Below are 22,472 nucleotides of genomic sequence, written 5' to 3' on the forward strand. Positions count from 1 at the left end.
TAACATAAAGCTAGTTTCATATTTCAACATTTACTTGCATATTTGCCATTTAACATTAAAGTAAGAATGGTAATGAATATAGTATATATTAATTTTGAAATACTTGTATCTGAATCTAATTATAAAATTTAATATTCATACTATTCGAATCTGATTAACAATATAAGTATCTTCTTAAAACTTAAATCTATTTATTTAGTTAAAATTGATATGAGTTTAAGGTTTGAGATAATGAATATGTTAAAGTTATTAGTTTTATTTGATTTAATCGTTTATGGAGTATTATAATCTTATTTAAACGGATCGAGTACCAGTACAATCCTTTACCATCAGTACTCCCTAAAAGTTACTTGTAAAAACATTTTGCAATGGCAATTTCAGAGACCAAAAAGAAGTTATTATTTTTTTTTTCGTCTATGCAGATGTGTTTGTCAGAGTTATAGGTCTGATAGTTGCCCACCTTCTTCTCGTTTCTACAGCAAAATCTAGGGAATACGTACTGAAAGTTCATCCTGATCATAAAAGATAGTAATCAAGACCCATCACCTTGTAGGTTTCACCTTAATGATGAGTCCGATTACATGGTATATCACGAACAGATAAATGGGTTTTGCCATGTGACTCAACTTAAAGAAAGATGAAGATTTTGAAACCCATGCATGCCTTTTCCCAAGGTTAGGTTTCAGTGAGTAATGAGAGTGGCTAGCTTGATCAGAATTCAGATATGGAACGGCAGGTGCTTGATTTGATCACCTGCTGAAAGCCTGGCAACTGGCACTGCTCTTTACTGACTGTATTTAATGTCAGACACTTGGTAGTAAGTTGGTAACGCTCAAAATTAACTTCTGTGTTTACCAGGAATTTGGCAAAGCAACTGCAACTGATAGCTAGCCTAGCACCATCTGCCATTCCATGATCAGATTCCTCCCACCCACGATTTAAACCCCTGGGTCCAATTTTAACACAGTGCCTGGTATAATAACATCTGCTAGTTCATCACTGCTGATATATTTTCGGATGGATCATTCAATGCAATATTTAAACCCTTTATTGTTCATAACAAATATCTCTGATGATCCAAAACTAACGTACGATGACTATATTTCATTTGATATGCATGATCCATGCACATTTTTTACTGCATAAAGAGGTCCATTCTTCCTTTATGATCACTGCTTCTTTAACGAGACCGATACAAGAGCGTTAATCGCTCTCTTTTCTTGTAAATCTTACCGTCATCGTCAAAAACTCGAAATTGAAACTTCAAATTTCAATATATACAATTCAATATAAATGTTTATTTACCAAATGTTTCCGTCGATGGCGACTTTTGTATTTGAGTTCTAACTTTATATCGATGTCTCTACATTCGTCAATTGACTTTTTATGATAAACTTGTTATACTTAGGTGAGAAGTCCATGTCACTCAATAGAATAATTATCTTGATACATGATCATGTTAGATATAGAAAATATTAAAGTGGAGATAAGAGAATTCTCGTGAAAAATTTGACGAGTATAAAATTATTAGACAAAATATATTTAAAAAGTAAAAGGGAAAAGAGTATGTAAATATAAATAAAAAATTTAAAAGTGAAGAGCTTTAAGCTTGTGATGGCAGTATTTATTGTTTTGATTGCCCATTTTTTATAGTAAAGACAGAAACAAGAGCAGACCAGACAAAGGCACGACATTATAATAAGGTGAGAGTTGGGGTTACAGTTCTTACTTTCATGCTGTGCGTCATGTCTTATTCCCCAGACAAACTCACCGAAACTCGAGCCCTTTTGTTCCTGTCCCCAATGCCATCGCCTTCCAGATGAACTCATCCGGCGGGACCCACTCTCCCGCCACCTTTTGCCGCAAAACCCGGCGTCGACGAAGGTGTGGAACGGGAGCTCCGTCAACCCCGCTCCTGCACTGGACTTTCTATAACAACAACGACGAAAAGAAGAAACACCCCCACCACCAACAGCAACACCCCTCCGCACGGGCTGGAGCTGGAGGCCGACACTTGGAGCTGTCGGCGAGGAAGCTGGCGGCTGGACTCTGGCAGTTGCGGCCGTCTGCTGAGTTGTCCTGCCGCCGAAATGGTGGCTTTGCCTGTAAACGTAGATCCTCTGACCGCTTTCGGGTACACGGATTATTTCTTTATTGATCAATTTACTTGAAATTATCGTTCCAATGTGAACTTAATATTTTTTTTATCGTTGATTACGTGTTTTGCATGGAGATTTGTTGGGATTTAAGTATGAATGTGGGTTTGTCTTATTTATTGATTGGATACTGAGAAAAATGCAGAAAAATGGAAAGAAAGAATCTTGAGCATGAGGGAAAAGTTACAGGTAATTTGCAGAAACCAGATATAAAAAATGTTTCTTTTAGCTCAGTGGGGTTCTTTTATATTTGTCTTTGGATGCCAAATTCGACTTACATTTGTTCTTTATTGAATTCAACAAAGCCTGTAGCACATTTCGGATTTATCAACACCCAACTTTACTAGGAAATCCGTAAATATTGTATGTTGACAGCTTGGTTTGATGTTTATTGATGCAAGGCTTTGATGACATTTAAGCTGTCATGTCTTTGGCAAAGGAATGGGAAATATTTACATGTTTTTTTCTCCTGCAGCCTGGCAAACGTGGTTCGGACACAAAGCATGATCAGTTACGGAGAAGCCAATCCACCATATTGGGTCCAAAGCAGGGAACCCTTTATAATGTATGTGTCTTAATATCACTAGAAGTAGTTGTCTGCCATTTGGTGATCAAGCCATCTTCTCAAATAGGGCATTAGAAGGACTCAATTCCCTCCTTGATTATGTTTGTTCAATGGAACATTTGAAGGATAGACTCGATTTAATATGTTAGATTAAGGGTTATTGCTGTTCAAACTACATCCTGTTCATCTTCATCAATGCAAAGTTGTTTCTGTAAACTTTTTATCCTCACAACTCCTGTTTCCATTTTGATTCATTACAGCCTTTGAGCTCCCTTTGTAGATTGGTTATAGAGTTACCTTTCCCCTGCCCAAGCTTATGAGCACTTAGGTTTTCTTACCAATGAGAAACTAGCATTTTAGTTTCATACAGTTTGTTTGCTGATTAATAAGTTCGACTGTCCGGTTATTATTGCCTCTGATTTGTCTAATTTTTCTTTTATTTGTGTAAACTTTTGTAGCATGAATCTGTTTTCCCACATTCAAAGTCTGTAACAGAAGGAGCAACTAAGTGGGACAGCAGATGCTTGAAAACACCCATTGAAGCATATTGTTTTGTAAGTCACATGAAGCTTCTTGAGGATCAAGTCAAAACTGTGTCCTTTGTGTCTGCGCTGCAAGCAAAGCTAGTGCGAGCTCAATTATACATTCATGACCTTGAATCTGAAGTGCGGTCCTCCAGAAAAAAAGTCAAGTACTTACTGAGGAAGCTTGGAGAGGAAAGAATGGCACAGAACAAGAAAGTACATGATAATATTTATGCACTTATTGATGATTTGAAAGGTCAATTGAGCAGGGAAAGGAAGAACCAACAAGGGATGGAGATTCTTAATTCTCAATTAGTAAAGGAGCTTGCTGAAGCTAAATTTTCAGCAACGAAGTTAATTCAAAAATATGAGGAAGAAAAAAGAACCAGAGCGCTGATGGAGGAAGTCTGTAATCAGCTAGCTACGAAGATTGGTGAAGATAAGGCTGAAGTTGAAGACCTGAGAATAGAAATCGTGAAAATCCGAGAAGAGGTGGAAGAAGAGAGAAAGATGTTACAGATGGCTGAGGTTTGGCGAGAAGAACGTGTCCAAATGAAGTTGAGTGATGCAAAGTTGGCTCTTGAAAGTAAGTACTCTCAGATGAACAAGCTGATAACAGTCCTTGAAACTTTTCTGAGGTCAAGAAGCGCAAGCCTGGGTGTGACAGAGTTAAGAACAGCTGAAGTGATTGGACAGGCAGTAATATCAGTTAGTAATATTCAAGATATTGAGGAATTTTCTTATGAGCCTTTGAGATCAGGGGATATATTCTCAAATTTTGAAGGACTACAGCAAGTTGAAGTTTCTGAGAGGGAAATTGAACCATGCTTTAATTACTGTTCTACTGGTGATGTTTCTAATTACCACCCTGCGTGTCCTGAGACAAATAATCATGGCAACGATGGTGTGCCAAAGCATTCAAGTGCATTTGTTGATTACAACAGCGGCATGGAAGAAGACAGCAGAGGCCAGGAAAGAGTTAATCATGCTGAGAATCAGGGTTCAAGTTATTGTTTTGAAGAGATTATGAACATAGTTGGTGGATGCAAAAATGCTCCAAGGTGTGAAATAGAATGGGCTGAAACCACCGGTGGAAATACTCCAAATACAGAAATTAGTGAAATATGTTCAATATCTGCAGAATGGTCAAAGCGGAAAAAATCTTCTGCAAAGCTTCGGACACCATGTGCAAGTAGTAGTGGCTATAAAGCAATATCAGACGATGGTGATGGAAGGCTTTCAAGTGGAACAGTTTCCAGTCTGGGGACAATTTTTCCAAGTAGGAAGTCTGTCAAAGGAGGACTTAGGCACCAGAACTCAATGGGGCAATGGGGTTCTAGAGACTTGGTAAATCCACACATAGCTCGAGGCATGAAAGGGTCCATTGAATGGCCTAGAGTCCTCCAGAAGAATACTTTGAAGGCAAAGCATTGGAAGCCTGGACTGAAAGAGAGAAAGTTCAGTTGCACCGACACTGCACCGGTTGATTCATAGGCAAACTATAGGTTTTTCAATATCATTTTTTTAGGAGCAAGTATCCGCAGAGCAAGGATATGGTCCTGGAAGACACAGACCCAGTATCTACTCTTACTAGGTTCTTCCTTTTCTTTGAACCTCTTCAGTCACTTTACAACTCTGATTAAAAGATTCTTCTCATCGCTTATCTAGTTTGTTTTTACAAATTACAGTCTCCCAGTCCTGGCGGTTGCCAAGTAAGGCATTCTTGCCTGTCTGTATAACTGATATGGTTACCAGAATTTATCAATATAATTCTTTTTTCCTGAAACTGCTCATTCCTTAGTTTCATTATTTTTCATTGAATAATTCTTTTTGCTTGATATCAGGTCACAGCATCCTAGCTAAATCCTTAGGGCATGCTTGGTTGGGGGGAATGAAATAGTCATTCTTCCCCTATTCTCATTCTTGAGATAAAGCTGCATTTGATTTAATAGAATGGTTATTTTTCAAAATAATCATTTCAAGAGAAGTTTGAATAGTCATTACCAAAGCCTATTTGGTAATAGCTATTTCAAATTGTTGGGAATAAGAAAAAAAGTTGATTAGATAAATATGCCCTTTTACAATTTAAAAAATTACCTTATAAAAAATACTAAACTATTTTTTTCTCTCTCTTCCTCACTCCTCTCTTTAAAGCACAAAAGACATAAAATTTTTTACTTCATTTTCAAAAAAAAGAGAAATGAAAATATTTAAATATAATTTAATATATTAATATTATTTTACTATAATAAATATTATAAAACATATTACTTAATATTATTATTTGAATATAATCAATGTAACAAAGAATATTATTTAGTATTATTTAAATTTAATGAAGAATATATTTTATCTTTTAATATTAAATATTATTTAATTATAATAAAAGGTTTAATTATCTTCTAATACAAAATATTATTAAATTATACTAAAAATATGTTTTTATTTTGATGAAAATATTATTTAATTATAGTAAAAGTTATTTTGATTTTATTGCTCAGAATATTTTTATCTGTTAACAAAATAAATTCTTTAATTTTAATAAAGAGTATTTATTTCTCATCATATTTTTTTATTTTTTAATTAAAATATCTTTAAATTTTAATAAAGAGTATTTTTATCATTTACCTATTATTCCTTAATCATTCTTAAAATTATTCCTGTCAACCAAATAATGGAATAAGTAATAATAGCAATTTCTATCATATTCCATTCTCATTAACCAATTTACATAATAGCTATTCTTTCTCTATTCTATTCTCTTGAAATGACTATTCTATTCCTATTTTATTCTTTTCAATAAACCAAACATGCCATTAGTTTTCGCTTGACAGAAATTCAGAGAGTTTTCCCTTCATATCTGGTCTTTAAGAAAAGCCATTATGCCAATGCATATTCAAGTTCTTCTATATGCTAAACCATTCTTTTCATTGTGCTGGTGGGGCAAGGAGAGTGGAATTGCTTTCCAAGTTGTTTACAACTTTGGGCTCATTTCCAAGAAAGAAGAGAAATAATTTTCGTAATAAGGTAATTTAAATTTATTATAATTTAAAAAAAAATTCAAAGATTTAGATGCCTATCACAGAATTAAAAAGGAAAAAGAAATGAGAAGAAAAATTTAGATGCCAAGATGTGATTGTCCCAACTGTTCACATCAGCATAGACCGACCCTCCTTGAACTTTCATGTCTGCAATTATTTGTCTTCATATCATGCATTGTCTCACATAGAAAACATAACTTTCCAGTTGCCATTGGGCATTCATTCATCATCATCAGCTTAAAGATATCCCATCTGAAGTCCAATCTTGTCTTCCATGCCCATGTCAAAGCCACTTGTCTATGAGAATATTATAGTAGCCAGCCCTCGATATGCCTTTATCCCCATACATCAGAAGTTAGATAGTACTTTGTTTGTGCTATCATGTCATCTAGCAGAACTACCAAAGTGAGATGACATGTCGTGTCCAAAATTAATGGGTTTAGCGAGCAATTTATGAGCCACTATCCAAAGGGTTTCAAAGTATTTGGATAATGCATTAGCAACAGCTACACTTTCATGGTTGCTTCGGCTTGATTGGCATGGGCTGCTGCAAGCCCATAAATATTTTGCACCTAACTTGGACGTTCCCGAGCCAGTGGCTGTGGGTGGAAGTTTGAGATCATAATGATGGAATTTTGTTCCTAAACAGAAATATAAATAGGTCTCAAGTACAAACAGATATTTTTTTCTCTTCATGATCTTTTGTAATGAAACCAAACACTACATCTGGTGCAACTGGTTGTTTAGCTTATATTAATAAAGATAGAACAAAGATCCTTTAATGCAAAATTCAAGTCCAAATCAGGATAATTAACACCACTAATTGCCCCCACATGCCAACATATGTTACAAGACAGATAGCAGAAGTAACTGACCATTTTGCCAAGAAAAGATAGTTAAACTGGACAGCAATTTCACTTCTGGTGGGTGATTAAGATCTCAATTCTTGTATGTTGCAAATTGAGATTTCAACCTATAAAGGTTTACATGAAGTCCACCAAACTAAATGCATAGACATGGGACAGGGCTTTTGATGAAAGTTTTGACCTCATATGTGGCCATGTCATTTGAATGAACTTATGCAACAGAATGCAGTTAAGCAAAATCAATCATGCTCAGATTCTTTCAAGATATAGATATGAACCCATATTCAGATTTGAGAAAATGAAGGTTTACTTGTATTTTTTGGTAACAATGTTGACATCCAGCTGCCTCGATATGCATCTGAACATTGCTAAGCTAACTCAGAAAGTTCTGGTGCACATACACATCTTCCAGAACCCTGGTTAGTTGAGTTTTTAAATGACAATTTTCAAGGTTTATCAGATAACCTAGTTGAAACCCTTGATCAAAAATAAAAAAGATGACAATTGTTTGAGGCAGAACATGACCTTGATTTGATCTGCCTTGGGGCCTAGTGACACTTATCATATGATAGGATATATGCCAAAGTGATGTTTTAGGCAAAACAAAGAGCTAGCCATAGTGTATCCCTTCATGATTGAAAGAAACCCCACCTTCAATGAGAAATGGACCTGGCAGCAGCACCAGAACCACAAGCTCTAGGCACCACACCATGCAAGTGGGCGGAGCACTTCTCTCTGGTATATAAGAGATAACCCCCCATCATGTAAAGATATATACTTTCTGTTAACTGTCATTCTAACTGATCCATACCAAGAGTAAGTACAGTTAATTGACACAACTACATGATCAGTTGTAATAAACATAACCCGAAAGTGACTTTACAACCATCTGAAAGTGGTCTTGAGACTCTTTCAAATTCGTGGAGAGACACTAACTAAAGGTATAGCAGGTTGTAACCTTAAATCAGTGATAGACACAAAGGCAATGGGGTCAATCACCCAACATTCAGAACTATTTTTGATTAATCAATTAGTTCAATAATTCATGTTTAATGTGTAGGTTTTTTTTAAGAAAGGAGCAGCAATTATGAAATTCAGGACCTTGATGATCAACTTGAAGAGGCAACATATGGTCAAACAAGAGGATCCCTTTATGTTTTGGAAGGGTAAGATTCTTGCCAATTTCATATTTTATAATAGCATATTGATTAAGATTGGCTCATTGGTGAATAAATTACACAACTAGGAATCCTTGTATCAGAAGAAAAAGATGCTTTTCTTTTTCTTCTTCTTTTTTTGAAAATGAAAAGATGCTTTTCAAGTACTAGAATATTGTGATTGTTTATGTCTTTCTATAAAAGAAGGCATGAACAACTACTGCAACTAGTATCTCTCCTAGCTGTGCTGCTGAAGAAAATATTGGGATTTAAGTACTTGGCCCCGCCTGGAAATGTTACCAGGATTTATTGCCGTCAGGTTGTCTTGGAAAAATAATGGCAGATAGCTTGCATTTCGACAGTGCTATGTCATGTATTAAGAATCTTAGTTGTAAGGTAACAGATACAACATGATGAAAATGAAGTAACATAGTTATTAGAAAGTGACAATGACAATAGAGAGTATGGTCAATCAGAATGTGGGCAAGAAAAAGGAGAAGTAAAAGAGATTGATTAACCTGTCAACAAATGAGAAAACAAAGCTTGTTTAATTAAGTATAAAAGCACTATATTTGATATTAATCTGAACCATGCATTAAAGTTAGTGCAAATTGCTGAACTATATGCAATTTTCAAACAAGGAAAGAACATTTTGAAGTGTAACTTTCACCATTGAAATTATTGATGATCACACCCCACTTTCTACCCCACCAATAAAGGGAAAAAGAAAGATTAGGAAAATCTAAGAATTCCAATCCCTCCAAGAACAACCGCTATTTTCATGTGCTCATGGCTACAAAAGCAGGTGGTGTCAGTATAAGAAGCGAGAACTAGTGAACAACTGTACAGGCTCAGTGAGGTATGCCACTAATATTTGAAATCCAACCCCTAGGGAAATTGCTGGTCCATCTAGATCCCTCCCTATATCTCTAGTTTGTCAAGGAATAGGGGCTATTATGTCAACCACTCTCAGTAACTCAGCAGCCAATTATTCAACCGCTCTGAGATTCATTGTTCAATATCAGTAATCATAAGTCCAGAAAAGAACATATTTAGAGTACCCTAACATGGAATATTGTAATTGATCAACACAAGAGAATAAGATGGGTGATGAATTTGGATGGCAGAGTATGAATTAGTATCAGTACTGCACCATTCAAGGGTAGCAAAACCCTTGTTATGGAACCATCTATCCTTCAAGGGGAGATGAGACGTGTGCGTGCACATGCAAATGTTCATAACAATGAAAGACAGGGCCAACCCTGAAAGTAACAATTCCAAAATAGGGATCAGTTGGTGGTTGTTGCTGTTCAATCTGTCATTCCTAAAGATAGAATCCATCCCACCACCCACAGTGCTGAAACGGTTCTCAACTTGCATTTTTTTTTTTTGTTGTTATATTGGACTGGATCCCCCCATCTTTGATCATAATCTTTGAATTTCCTGACTCATCACTCTTTGTCATTCATATCGATCAGTTCCCCCCTAGAGTAAAGTGAAAACTTTGTCACCTACATGGCACCAAGATATTATAGTGCATGCCAGACTAGCCTTGGCACTGTACAGAAATTTGTACTAGTATACGTTTTTCCATTATATTCAGAGGTTCGATCATATTAATAAACAATACGTACAAAGAACAAAACAAAAGGTTAAAGATCGAGATAAACCAAAAAAGAAGTCACCCCTCTTGGCTACATCAACAGCATTTTTAAGAGAAATAGAACATAATTAAACAAGAGGAGGCAGTCAAGATTACTGTCTACTCTTCAATCCTCATTGGAACACCCATGGGGGTTTGATAAAACAGGAGAGTTAAGCCATGCAAATGTGCCAACAGCCACGTTCATATTTTTTTCATTTTCATGCAAGTTTTTCATTTACGGTGGGAACTGTCTTGCACTCGCTGTAAGGAGGCGTGGCCCTGTAGTTCAGTTCTAGAAAACGATGGAGCCCACTGCCCTGCAACATTTGATTGAGTAGCTCGTGCAAGAGTCTCATTTCATTGGCTGGCCTGACAACTCCGAGCCTTACTTCCCGACAAAGCCCTCCCACCTCAACAATACTTTGCTGATTCTTCCCTAGTACATCAAACCTTTTCTTAAACTAATCACAGTCTGTGTGTCTTTTCCCCGTCGTCACACTCATTAAACTCATAAAAATAATCCCCTGATTCCTCCCCAGTACAATCATTACTAAAGCTCTGATCCTACAGATCTAACCGGGGTATGCATTGGAATATATATATATATATATATATATATACACAAGCCATCATACGGCCGCACACACATATCGAAATCAAGAGAATTACCAAAAAGTTATCAGGATCTCTACCATATAAAAACCACGCTCCTTGCAAACCATGACATCACCTGCATCGATATCACAAAATGCTTTGGGGATTTGTTGCAGAGGGGGGGATATGGTGGTGGTTGCGGTGGTGCTGGTGGTGAGTTGTGGCAAGTGTGCAGCAGGTGAGATTCTGATTCTGCCTAAATATGACACAGGACCCAGATCTTGTCTTTGGCGTACCCTAAGCCATGGAACTCTCCATATGTATCTCCATGGAGAGATCCCAAACCCCATGACATAATCTGCTTTTGCTGATTATGGTAGTGCGTTTTTTGGGCTGTCATGTTTTGGTGTACAAGGACACCCGTGGTGGGTCATGCATGCGGAGGGAGAGTTTAGGAGGATTTCTTTTTGATACACATCCGTTGCCTCTCCCATGGACCCTTTTAAATGTCATGAACTCTCTCCCATGTTATTGGATGGTTTTTGTTTGATCTGTGAACATATTTTATAGCCGCCATTTGATCCTCAATGGCAATCGGTGATCCCCACCTTGATCAGATAGGATTGCCTCGATTGGATTTCGATGTCACATGGCAAGATCCCTCATGCTCAACACAACTATACAATTACCAAATGTTGAGACATGAGCACCTAATGTACATGTTCATATCATCATCCTCATCACACAAAAGTTAAATACTGACTTGGCGACAATGTCTGCAGCACGATCAATTTCTGATCAATCTGTTAAATTTAATTCAAGTCATAAAAGATGGAATTAAGTTTAAGATCCATCTCTCTCTGTGAGTAGTACTTATTTTCTGTATATCTTTTAAGTTTGTTGGGTACCATGAGTTTGTATATTCCTCTTTAACGCCATGTAACGATTATCCGATTGCTAAACAAAATGAAGAGAACTGGGGTCCTTATGTACCAAAAGTTTTTGAAGTATATCACAGTGAGCAGAAAAAAAGGAATGACCATCCGATTAACAAAGCTAAGCGAGCATAGGATGCTGATTGAACTATGATAGATGAAGTCCTAGCCAAGCCTTGGGTCAGGGTGCCACAATCTGCCGAAAACCCAACCACTGGGAATGGGTCCAGGGGCAGGTCCGGTCACTGCAAACCGAGGTCCCACCCCCACTGTCAACTCTTCACTAAAAGGCCAACACAAGGGAGAGAGACTAGCTCAATAATAGCATACTTCAACAATCATTGACAATACGAGTTGATGTATTTCTTTCTTGCAAAATCTTCAATCACAAATTCATTTTATTCTTGTTAATTCTAGATTTTTCAAGAAATTTATGATCAATAATTCGTATATAGGTAATATCTCTGTTCTGAAACAATTGAATTATAAAATGATATTTTTGTTTTCAAAAATCAAAAAATAGGTGATTTAAATTTAAATTTTTAAATCAAATGTTTGGATTTTATTTGTTACTTAAAATTATATTAATTATATTTTCGTTAAGAGATAAGAATTCAATTAAATAAAATAAAAAAATTAAAAACATGAGATCTTTTTATTATTTTAAGAAAATTAAGGGTTGAAGTTTGGGGTTAAAAGAGGCTTGCTATTGGGCTTTTTCGTCGGCCTTATGATTGCAAGGTTTTCGTTATGACGGTGAAATTGGTGATAAGGTTTTTATTTGTTTAACAAAACGACAAAGCAAATCGTGGGAGACCCCAAAAAGGGGGCCCCCACCCTTCCCCTTTGTATTCTCAACCGCTCAATGTGCCCATCACCAGAGACTTTGCTTTTTCTTAACCCTCACCCACAAGTGGGATTAATTTAACCTTCAAACCACTCAAATTAATTAATAAAAAATTTTAAAAAAATTGTTTATTTATAATTGATGTGTTACGAGCATACTATATCTAAACCATAAATATACAAAAATAAAAATTTAACAAATTTTTAAATTATGAATATATAAATTAATGATATATCATATATAAATATTTTATATTTAATGCACCATCAATATAAAAATTTGATATATTATTAATGAATACAATATTTTTTTATTAATAAATAAATTTGAAAATCTAGAATCTTTTAAAATAAATATTTATATCTTTTATAATAATATATTTATATATAAATATTATACATTAACGACACACTATAATAAATCCTAATTTTTTAAATAAACTTGTTTAGAATCTCCTAAAACATCAATTATAGGAAGGCCAATTTATTGTCACTGTCATTAGCCTTAGCCCCCCCTTTTTAAAGAATTAGTAAAAATAAATAAAAAATAAAAAATTAGACCGTCGATAGTTAGCCACGTGGCGTGATGTGGACGTCATCGGTGGGATCCATTTACACTTGTTGGAGGATTAAAGGACTGATGGAGTGAGAGGGAGGAGGGTTTAATTCTGAGCACCCACGTGGAGAGGCGGGACCCGTTTGGATGGACTGGACGTAGTCAAACAAGATAGGTTTTTATGGGTGGGCTCCACTACCTAATGAGGAGAATGAAAATCTGACGTGGATATATCTAATCAACGTCATTTGAATCTTTTACGTACAAAAATGCGTGCCTAACTAACGCTTATTAATCATTAAATAAGTTATATCAAATAAATAATAATAATGTAATTCATATAAAAATATCGTAAAATTTACCTGTCACAATTTTATTATAATGATTATATTTAATGGAACGTTATTATATAATATTACTTAATTATAAAATATTGTTTCCATAAATAAATAAAAAGTAGTTTAAAATAAATATAATCTTTAATACTATATAATAAGTCCAAAGTTTGGAGGTGAAGTTATTAATAAGGAATGACACTGATTATCCAAAAATCCAAATTGGTTATCGGCGTTTACCTCCAACCAGGTGGGCTGGTGCATTACACGCTCATTGAAAGCAGCGCGTTAGCCCACTTTCCTTTGAAAAAACAGTTCATAGTAGGAAGCATTTGTTTATGTGTTTTTTTACAGTTTCGTGACAGTCTTGGCGTCTTCTATTCTCACCATTCATCTTGGTTGGAAGTGAGGTGAAGTTGAAGAGATGAAATGAAGACAAAATGAAGTCCAAATTCACATGAAATGAAATGTCTTCCACTGTCTCATGCTCATTCTCTAAATGCTATATATACGTAGTCTCCCGCTCTAGGCCTCCTTATGTTTGAGTCTCTTCGCTAATGGACTCGAATTGATATTCACCTCCATCTTTTTTTTTTTTTTAGCTTGATTCTCCTTAGAATAGAATTTTTTTTCATTTTCATTTTTGGGGTTTTTTTTTAATTTTCTTTTTTGGGGTGTTGAATATTTGGATTGTTTCATGGCGAAAGGCCGGCGGTTGACCACCAGCAGAAGCGAACGGTTTCTTGGGAGTTACAGTTACGGGCATAGCCTAGGGGACGCCGTCACGGACGAACCGGAACTCGGGGAGGAAGATGTCTGGTCGATGGTTGACAACGTCGCGGAGCGAGACGACCAGAATGTTAATAATTCTCAGAGCGAGTGGAGTCCACGCGCTGAGGCGGAGAATAATGGGAACGGGAACGTGGACGTGAGGGGGGGACGTCGACGAGTGCCCCGGGGTGACCGCCACGTGGGCGGGCTGTCCTTGGCTTTCGAGGATTCTTCTTCCACGAAGCCTAGGATCGTGCACCAGTTCCGTGGCCACGATGGCATGGCGGCCGCAGCTTCTCCACGTGGACACCATATGGCCACGTCAGCACCGGTGAACGTGCCTGACTGGAGTAAGATTTACAGGGTCGATTCGGTGGAGTCGATACACGACTCGGATGACGGGCTTGATGACGGTGACTCGGAGATGGTTCCCCCGCACGAGTACTTGGCGCGCGAGTACGCTCGGAGTAAGAAAATGGGCGGGGCTTCGGTTTTTGAAGGCGTGGGTCGGACCCTCAAGGGCCGGGACTTAAGGCGGGTCAGGGATGCGGTTTGGAGCCAAACAGGGTTCGATGGTTAACCAATTTGTTAGCCACCCGACCAAAAGACCCAAAAAAAAAAATTAAATGATTGATTAAAAAATTGCTACTACAATATTCTTTTTGACTTGAGCAATGATTCGGTTGAGTCGACTCAGTTGAGTCAACTTAGTGGCGAGTGAGCTCAAGCAGGATTTTGATTTGAGAGAGAAAGGGAGAGAGAGGACAGTCCTAAATTCTGTTCTGGGACTAAACAATTTGGAAGTTGAAGTGTGTTTCCAATTTCTCTTTAGTGGTAATTCTGGTACAAATTTCAGAAAAGGAAAAAAAAGAAAATATTCCATTTTCATGGGCCATCCCCATCCTGATGTTACAATAAACTCCAAAATGAACTAGAAGTGTGAGCCTTTGTTTCCAAAGTATATATATATTTTTGGGTTATTTCCGAATTATGCCAATTTGCAAACATACTAATAAATGAAAAATTTAACCATTTATAATTTCATATCTACGAAAAAATTCCACGCAAGTGAATAAAAATTTAATATTGAAATCATCTTTTTATCATTTCCATAACTTTCAATTTTGAACTTGTACTAAAAATCAACAAATTACAAAAGTTTAAATATTAATTCAAACATTTAATTCAGTGATAATTCAAGAGATGCAAGTGTGACATCTTGTCATAAGTAATCCAAAACATTGTGTCACCAAGTAGTTAAGGCGAAATAAAGGGTGCATGTAAGAGGGAGAGACGAAACCAAATTTGCTTTTGATGGAAGGTGATGGATGGAGAAACCATGGGGTCGAGATTACCACAATGTGATATTCAACATTACACATATGATGTGAATGTGATTGTTAAGACTTATATAATAATTTAAGTCCACCACTACAAGCAATTTGAGTTTAAACTTTTAAAAGTTATGTGATTCAAGTTAAAAAAATTATTAGACCAGTGGTTGAACTTTTGTACTTACACACAAGTAGACGAGATTGGCGAGAGAGAGGTGTTTCGTTGGCTTAATTTTGTAGCCAAAGAAGAAACAATTGTCAAAGGTGGACTCAAGAGGGGGGTTCATGGCTTTTGTTCGCCTTTTGGCAAGACAATGACAACCGGTCGCCATTATTTCCAAAAGCATCAGAGCAGAGGGTGTTTCTGTTTTTGCTTGAGAACCATTCGTTCTAATTCCTCTGTGGATATTTTCAGGGACCCATGTTTGAATTTGATCGACGATCATGGGTTTATTGGGTTTTTTAAAGTTCAATTTGTTTTCTTCCCTCAGATTCCCATTCTGTGATCCATTGCAACTGACATGACTTCTTCCCTCCAAGAAAGAAAAAAAAAAAAGCTCTGAAAGATGAGCCAAAATCTTCTCTTTTTCACTGTCGTCTCAGGATTCAGGTTTCTTTCTTCCACTGTGATGCTGTTTGATTGGTTATGAAGAACTCGGATGGAGTTTTCGACAATCAATGTTTGGAAATAAAGCCTTGGTTTTAGCAAACTGAAAAGGAAATCCCATCCGAAATTCACACAAGAATCTGGGTTTCTGGGTTGGCCTCTTCCCACTTTAGGCTTTTGTGATTTTGTGGATCCATAGGAATTGTTGTTGGGCTTACTTGATTTGATCTCGAATACCCTCAATTTTCATAAAATAACAATCGAAATCCATCAAATTATAATAAAAATTAAAAATAATCCAAAATAACTTATTTTGATCGGTTTAGTCAAATTGAGGATATTTTTAAGTTTATTTTTAAAATATTATAAAATATATTACCACAATTGAAATAATCAAATAGATTATTTTTTCTTAATTAATTAATTAGGAAAAATTTGAATTAATTAAATTCAATTGATTTTGATCTATTATACAAATTAGGGTTTAGGGATGTAAATGAGTTGATATTATATGAGTATTTATAGATATTCTAATATAGCATTCAAGTACACTATATTCGATTATAGATCAAGTTCAAATAAGGGTTTTAGTACTTATTTCAAGTTTTGGTAAGTTTCAGGATCATATTATTCGAATTCAATTATATTAATTTTTAGATATTATTAAGTACTCTATATTCAATTATAAGACGAGATTGGGTAAAGTTTTTAATATCTGTCTTAAGTCTGGATAAATTTGAGTGTAGACACCTATTATCTAAATTTGATTATAATAATCTTTAGATATTATCAAATACTCAATATCCTAAATCCGATTGTACATATATACTAGGGTCATCCCCTACTGGACCCTGCATGTTGGCCCTTTTTAGTTTGGTCCTCAGCTTTGAAGTCCATGGATCCATATGTCAGCCGAATGATTCAAGCAATGGGTCATTAAAACTACCAACACATTAAAGGAAAAGGCCAAAGTCCACTCTCCTAGGCTTTGTGGTGGAACCACTGCCCAAAACTCGACCCTGCAAAGACTACAAAAGCCCACCCAAGCCTGCTCACTTTGGCAAATCCCTTATTACCAGCAGTAGTTGCACTGCCAATGCCGTAATCAAAGGAAAAACATGTCCTGTTTTGGGATCCCTGAAATGACGGGGAGTTTACAGCGCATGTTTGTCGGATTTCGACGAACAATCTCAGCCGTAGGCGGCAGGCCTCCGGCAATAGTTTAGCATTGAAAAACATTGATTAAGATAAAAGGACGGTTAGACTTCATTCCACTCGTGACCCCATGTGCTCCTGTTGGCTGCTTAGTGCTCTCGATTAGAGTTTTTCTTTTGTTGCTAAGCTTATAGTCACACTCACTTGACACGCACTGCACGTGATGAAATTGATGTATATATGTTGTATCCACAGCCATCCTTTTCACCATGACGTAATTTGGATAGGAAGGATTGTGATGTATCACAAAATTCAATGAGTGACCTCAAAAATTCATTTTAATTATGTCATTATTGTTCTTTAATTTCATCAATTATTCATCGTACACGCTTGGAAATAATATGTTAGGTGTCGTTTGAATTCAAAAAGTAAAAAAAAAAAAGGAGATTTTTTGTTTTAGTTTTTTCATTCAAATACTAATGTAATTAATTAAAATAGGTGTTGAATTTTGGTTTTAATTGTAATTGGCATCATTAATTCGCATTTTCCTTTTTGGTTTTCCATTTTTTGTGGTATTTTATTAATTAATTAATTAACAGCTTTCTTTTACGTCTTAACCCCATAAAACAGGAAAAGAACTCAACTTTAATCTGGGTTTGGGTTGAAAAATCTCATCTTTTTGAGCAAAGCTTTAACCTTTTTCGCTATCTCGTATCTCTTCCTCAAGAAACCCAATTCCCTAGTTGAATTCTTTCTTTGCAACTCCCAAGTAGCCAGATGGGTTGTTGTGGCAGCAAGCATAAACTGTCAGAACCTGACTACAAAGACTATAGATCAGGTATGCCTCCTTCAAGACCAGTCCAACCAGCTTCTCAACCGCAACCAGTTCAAACCCAGAAAATGTCAGTGCCTCAAATTCAAGCTCCGCAAATGAGGCAGCCCCAACCAATCCCTGCGCCATTGAAACCTTCACCAGCAAGCAGCAGGCCAGTTCAAGGGCAAGAAACAATATTAGGAAAGCCTTTGGAAGACATTAAGCAATACTACACGCTTGGAAAGGAACTTGGTAGAGGCCAGTTTGGCATAACTTACTTGTGCACTGAGAATTCCACTGGCAACACTTATGCTTGCAAATCAATATTGAAGAGAAAGCTGAAAAATAAACAAGACAGAGAGGATATAAAGAAGGAGGTTCAGATTATGCAGCACTTGTCTGGTCAGCCAAATATTGTGGAATTCAGGGGTGCTTATGAGGATAGACAATCTGTTCATCTTGTAATGGAGCTTTGTGCTGGTGGAGAGCTTTTTGATAGGATTACAGCTCAAGGCCATTACTCCGAGAGAGCTGCAGCAGCTATTTGTAGGTCAGTGGTGAATGTGGTTCATATTTGTCATTTCATGGGGGTGATGCATCGTGACCTCAAGCCAGAGAATTTCCTGCTGTCTAGCAAGGATGAGGGAGCTATGTTGAAGGCAACTGATTTTGGGTTGTCAGTCTTTATTGAAGAAGGTTAAATTTCCAATCTTCCCGCTGTTTAATGGTTTTAATGAATTGAGCTATTTATTTATTTTCGAATGTCTTTTAAAATTTTTGGAGTGAGGCATGTATCTGATTAGAAATTTGATAATTTGCAATATCTACTGCCATATGTCTTTTCTTTCTTCATACTGTGTATGGTTTACTACAGGAATTTTACTGTTTTGTTGCTTAAATTTGTGGTATTTGTTACATTCAATTTTCAGATGCATAGTAAGAAAGTAATTGACACAATTGAAAGGTGGCAGAGTTATAAAGATGCCATTATGATGGGATTATGTTTCTCTGCTATGCCTTCTGATACTATTCTATTTTGTGATTGATTGAAATAAATATTTGCTACTAATGTACTAAACTTTATGGAAAACATCTCAGGGAAGGTATATCGCGATATTGTAGGTAGTGCCTACTATGTTGCTCCTGAAGTTCTACGACGTAGTTATGGAAAGGAAATTGACATCTGGAGTGCTGGAATTATTTTGTATATTCTGCTCAGTGGTGTCCCTCCATTTTGGGCTGGTAATAGAGAAAATATCAAGCTTTTGCTAGTTTTACGTGTTTTAGCATGTCGTTAAGATTCTGCTGTGTGTCGTATTCAATTAACTAAAATATATATTTTTCTCAAATTGTATTGCAGAAACTGAGAAAGGAATATTTGATGCCATTACTGAAGGGGAACTACATTTTGAAAGTCAACCATGGCCTTCAATTTCTGAAAGTGCCAAAGATCTAATAAGAAAGATGCTGACAATGGACCCCAAAAAGCGGCTTACCTCTGCACAAGTTCTTGGTCTGTAGTCTTTTTCAATCTTTGGTTATAGTCACTGGAGGTATTTTGTTGGGTCTAGTCTGTTGGTCTGGCTTTCCTCAGAAATTTAAATGTCTGATGGTTTCTTTTTAAATTTTGATTTATTCATATGACATCATATTATCTGCAGTCTTGTCTTTTTAGTCAACTGATTAAGATAGGTTCATATTAATCTTCTGATATTATGTTTGTCTGTTTCTGATGCTTTTGATTAACATGTGATAATTGGTATGGTCAGAGCATCCTTGGATGAGAGAAGGTGGGGAAGCATCAGACAAGCCAATAGATAGTGCAGTTCTCTCCAGATTGAAGCAATTCAGGGCAATGAATAAGCTGAAGAAACTTGCATTGAAGGTACAGTATCAAACTGGATTGAAGAAGCTCCTTAATACAAAAAGTTTGTCTTAAACTACAGTCAAAATTGTAATATGATTGCAAATGTGGTACATTTACGTTTTTGGACCAGTTGTGATAGTGCCCCTTCTAGTAATACTGTAAATTTTCTATAGTTGAATATTCCATAGGCATATTTGGCATGCAGTAAGTATGCAGAGAACAGAATCACAATTTCTTAGTGCTCATATGGCTGTTTGTTCTGACTAAAGAAGCTGAGAATGGGCATTTTGATTTCCTCATATAGAACAACAGCCACCGTTCTCAGTGCAATTATGGGCCAATGCCGCACCTAGTAGTCTAGCACCCCATCCACACCACCAGCATCACAATGTTGCCATCACTGATCAAACCTATGTCCATTGCCAGCACTTCAATGAGCAGCTCACAGCAGCACTACTAGTCTCCACTATCAAGTGCTGCCCAGCCACCAGTCCACAGCTACTTCACTTCTGTCATGACCATGCACACCATAAATCCTCCACTTCTATTACTAAACAATAGCATGGCCATGACTGCAGGCCTTTGCTTATTCTATAGCCTTCTTAATCTACCTAAGCATGATAGTTTATGCAGTATACTTGTTTTCTTTCAACAGATATCCTGAAAGTATTTAGACCTTTGAGTTATACCGGTGTAGATGGTTACGGTTCTTCTTTCTGTCTTCATTTAATAATGTTGGTTTATTTGGAAATTCCCTAGGTTATTGCAGAAAATCTATCTGAAGAAGAGATTAAAGGTCTTAAAGCAATGTTCACAAACATGGACACAGACAAGAGTGGCACAATCACCTATGAGGAACTGAAGGCAGGTTTGGCTCGTCTTGGATCAAAGCTCTCTGAAGCTGAAGTCAAGCAATTAATGCAAGCTGTAAGTTTTCATCTACCCCTCAACTGATACCATTGCTATTTGTTTACAGTTGAATATTGCTTGCATCTAACACTCAACTGGCATCCTTGGAATTATGTGCAATACATTTCAGGCTGATGTGGATGGAAATGGAACGATAGACTATATTGAATTTATCTCAGCTACAATGCATAGATACAGACTTGAAAGAGATGAGCACCTGTACAAAGCATTCCAGTATTTTGATAAAGATAACAGTGGGTGAGTCCTGAGGTTTCCTATTTTCATAATTATAGCTGCATCGTTTTACTGATCTCATCCTAAACTGTCTGCACTGGCCATTGAACTAATTATTTCTACTAAAGAGCATATGAATTTTTTCCTGTTAAATGTTAAAAATACACGTGCAAGCAATGGCTATGGCCTAGCTCAGTGATCCTGTTATATCTGTTACTATCTAGATTGTTTGGTTTTCTACCATATTGTGCACTGAAGTAACATCAGATTTTCATTTATGACTTCTGGATCTTCTCTTCAAAGGTTCTGAATAAGAGATTCTTCAGGAGCTAAAATTTTGAGGGGCTTCCACGACAAATTTATAGACTGCCCTTTGTTTGAGATATTTCATCACCATGTATTATTCTTTGCAGGTACATCACAAAGGATGAATTAGAGACTGCTATGAAGGAGTATGGAATGGGTGATGAAGCCAGCATCAGGGAAGTGATCTCTGAGGTGGATACAGATAACGTAAGTTTGTTTCCAAATCAAGCTTTGGAAACTTCTTTTAAGGTTATTAATTAATGGTACTGATACCATTTATATTGAACAGGATGGGAAAATTAACTATGAGGAGTTCTGCACAATGATGAGAAGTGGGACACAACAAACTGGAAAGCCTTTTTAGATGTTATTGATGGTTCCATTACCAAGTAACGACTGAGTTTCGGAAGACTGAAGTGATGTAACAGCGTCAGCAGGAGTAGAGAAATCACACCAGAAGGTATGGTGTGGATATAGACTCGATAGTCCAGGATCATTTTCTTTTATGGTCCTTAGCCATCCTGATTCTAAAGGTGGGTAGTTTGAGAAATCGAGGGTATTAATTAAAATTGATTTAAGTTGCATTGCTTATGTATATCTACTATCTAAATAATTTATCTATCAGTTTCCAAGTTCTTTCCCTGATTTTTCTCTTTTTTGGGTGATTCATTTTATCTTTATGAAATGGCTCATAACGCGATCATGTTCTTTTGTCAAATTACTCTTACATCAATATTACTGCAGCCTAAATCTTGTCCACAGCTGGTATTGTCAATTAATAAATGGAGATCCCTACCTGGTAACTGATAAGGTTTGTTTCTGACAGATTTCAATGAAAGGAATTACAATTTGAATTTCGAAGAACCAGTAGCTAAACCTTAAGGAATTTGGGTGGTAACTTTAACTAGAGCCTGAGTTTATGGGTGGATTGGAGCCATGCCACTGGTCTTCCAAACATTTGTTCCAGGGGCTGTCAGCTGTTGATAGATAAGAGGTGCCATACTTAAATAAGAAGAAAACTTAAGGTCCTTAATGAACTTTTCTTCAACCCATCATTAGCTTGGGTAGGATTCAATTCCAAAATCTTAAGACTCTACAGCTCTCTGGCTGTTGCACCTTCGTCAATGGCAAGATTAAGGAAAGCATATAGACAGCACCTTCATCACACAGCTCTCCGGCTGTTGCACCTTCATTAGCTTGAGTAAGGCTCAGATCACATGCTCTCAGGGGCCAAAAGAAGATTGAACTGTCTGCT

General features: G+C 36.5%; 3 protein-coding genes across 3 annotated transcripts; all 3 read left to right on the plus strand.

The window, feature by feature from the left end:
* Nucleotides 1-1,671: 1,671 nt before the first annotated feature.
* LOC18597143 (BRANCHLESS TRICHOME-like protein) lies at nucleotides 1,672-5,031 on the plus strand. Its single transcript, XM_007026002.3, is given in 4 exon segments — nucleotides 1,672-2,134; nucleotides 2,632-2,721; nucleotides 3,180-4,671; nucleotides 4,674-5,031. Coding segments are annotated over 4 exon segments (1,956 nt in total). The 5' UTR covers nucleotides 1,672-1,819; the 3' UTR covers nucleotides 4,733-5,031.
* Nucleotides 5,032-13,751: 8,720 nt separating this feature from the next.
* On the plus strand, nucleotides 13,752-14,879 carry LOC18597144 (protein S40-5-like). Its single transcript, XM_007026003.3, has one exon. It carries the CDS (start codon nucleotides 13,918-13,920, stop codon nucleotides 14,569-14,571), a length of 654 nt encoding a protein of 217 aa, XP_007026065.3. The 5' UTR covers nucleotides 13,752-13,917; the 3' UTR covers nucleotides 14,572-14,879.
* A 2,794-nt stretch (nucleotides 14,880-17,673) lies between these two features.
* Nucleotides 17,674-21,862, plus strand: LOC18597145 (calcium-dependent protein kinase 2-like). Its single transcript, XM_007026004.3, has 8 exons — nucleotides 17,674-18,597; nucleotides 19,000-19,143; nucleotides 19,262-19,414; nucleotides 19,671-19,786; nucleotides 20,528-20,695; nucleotides 20,808-20,935; nucleotides 21,325-21,424; nucleotides 21,507-21,862. The coding sequence occupies exons 1-8, from the start codon at nucleotides 17,865-17,867 to the stop codon at nucleotides 21,579-21,581; spliced, it is 1,617 nt and encodes a 538-aa protein (XP_007026066.3). The 5' UTR covers nucleotides 17,674-17,864; the 3' UTR covers nucleotides 21,582-21,862.
* Nucleotides 21,863-22,472: the final 610 nt, after the last annotated feature.

This window comes from Theobroma cacao, chromosome 6, assembly GCF_053813885.1.
Source record: "Theobroma cacao isolate CCN51 chromosome 6, ASM5381388v1, whole genome shotgun sequence".
Taxonomy (NCBI): domain Eukaryota; kingdom Viridiplantae; phylum Streptophyta; class Magnoliopsida; order Malvales; family Malvaceae; genus Theobroma; species Theobroma cacao.

Excerpts from the sequence above, each read along its gene's own strand:
- LOC18597144 (XM_007026003.3), top strand. The coding sequence starts at position 13,918 with ATGGCGAAAGGCCGGCGGTTGACCACCAGCAGAAGCGAACGGTTTCTT.
- LOC18597145 (XM_007026004.3), top strand. The coding sequence starts at position 17,865 with ATGGGTTGTTGTGGCAGCAAGCATAAACTGTCAGAACCTGACTACAAA. Across the intron at positions 18,598-18,999 it reads GTCAGTCTTTATTGAAGAAG|GGAAGGTATATCGCGATATT; the intron begins GTTAAATTTCCA and ends AAAACATCTCAG. Across the intron at positions 21,425-21,506 it reads CTGAGGTGGATACAGATAAC|GATGGGAAAATTAACTATGA; the intron begins GTAAGTTTGTTT and ends TATATTGAACAG.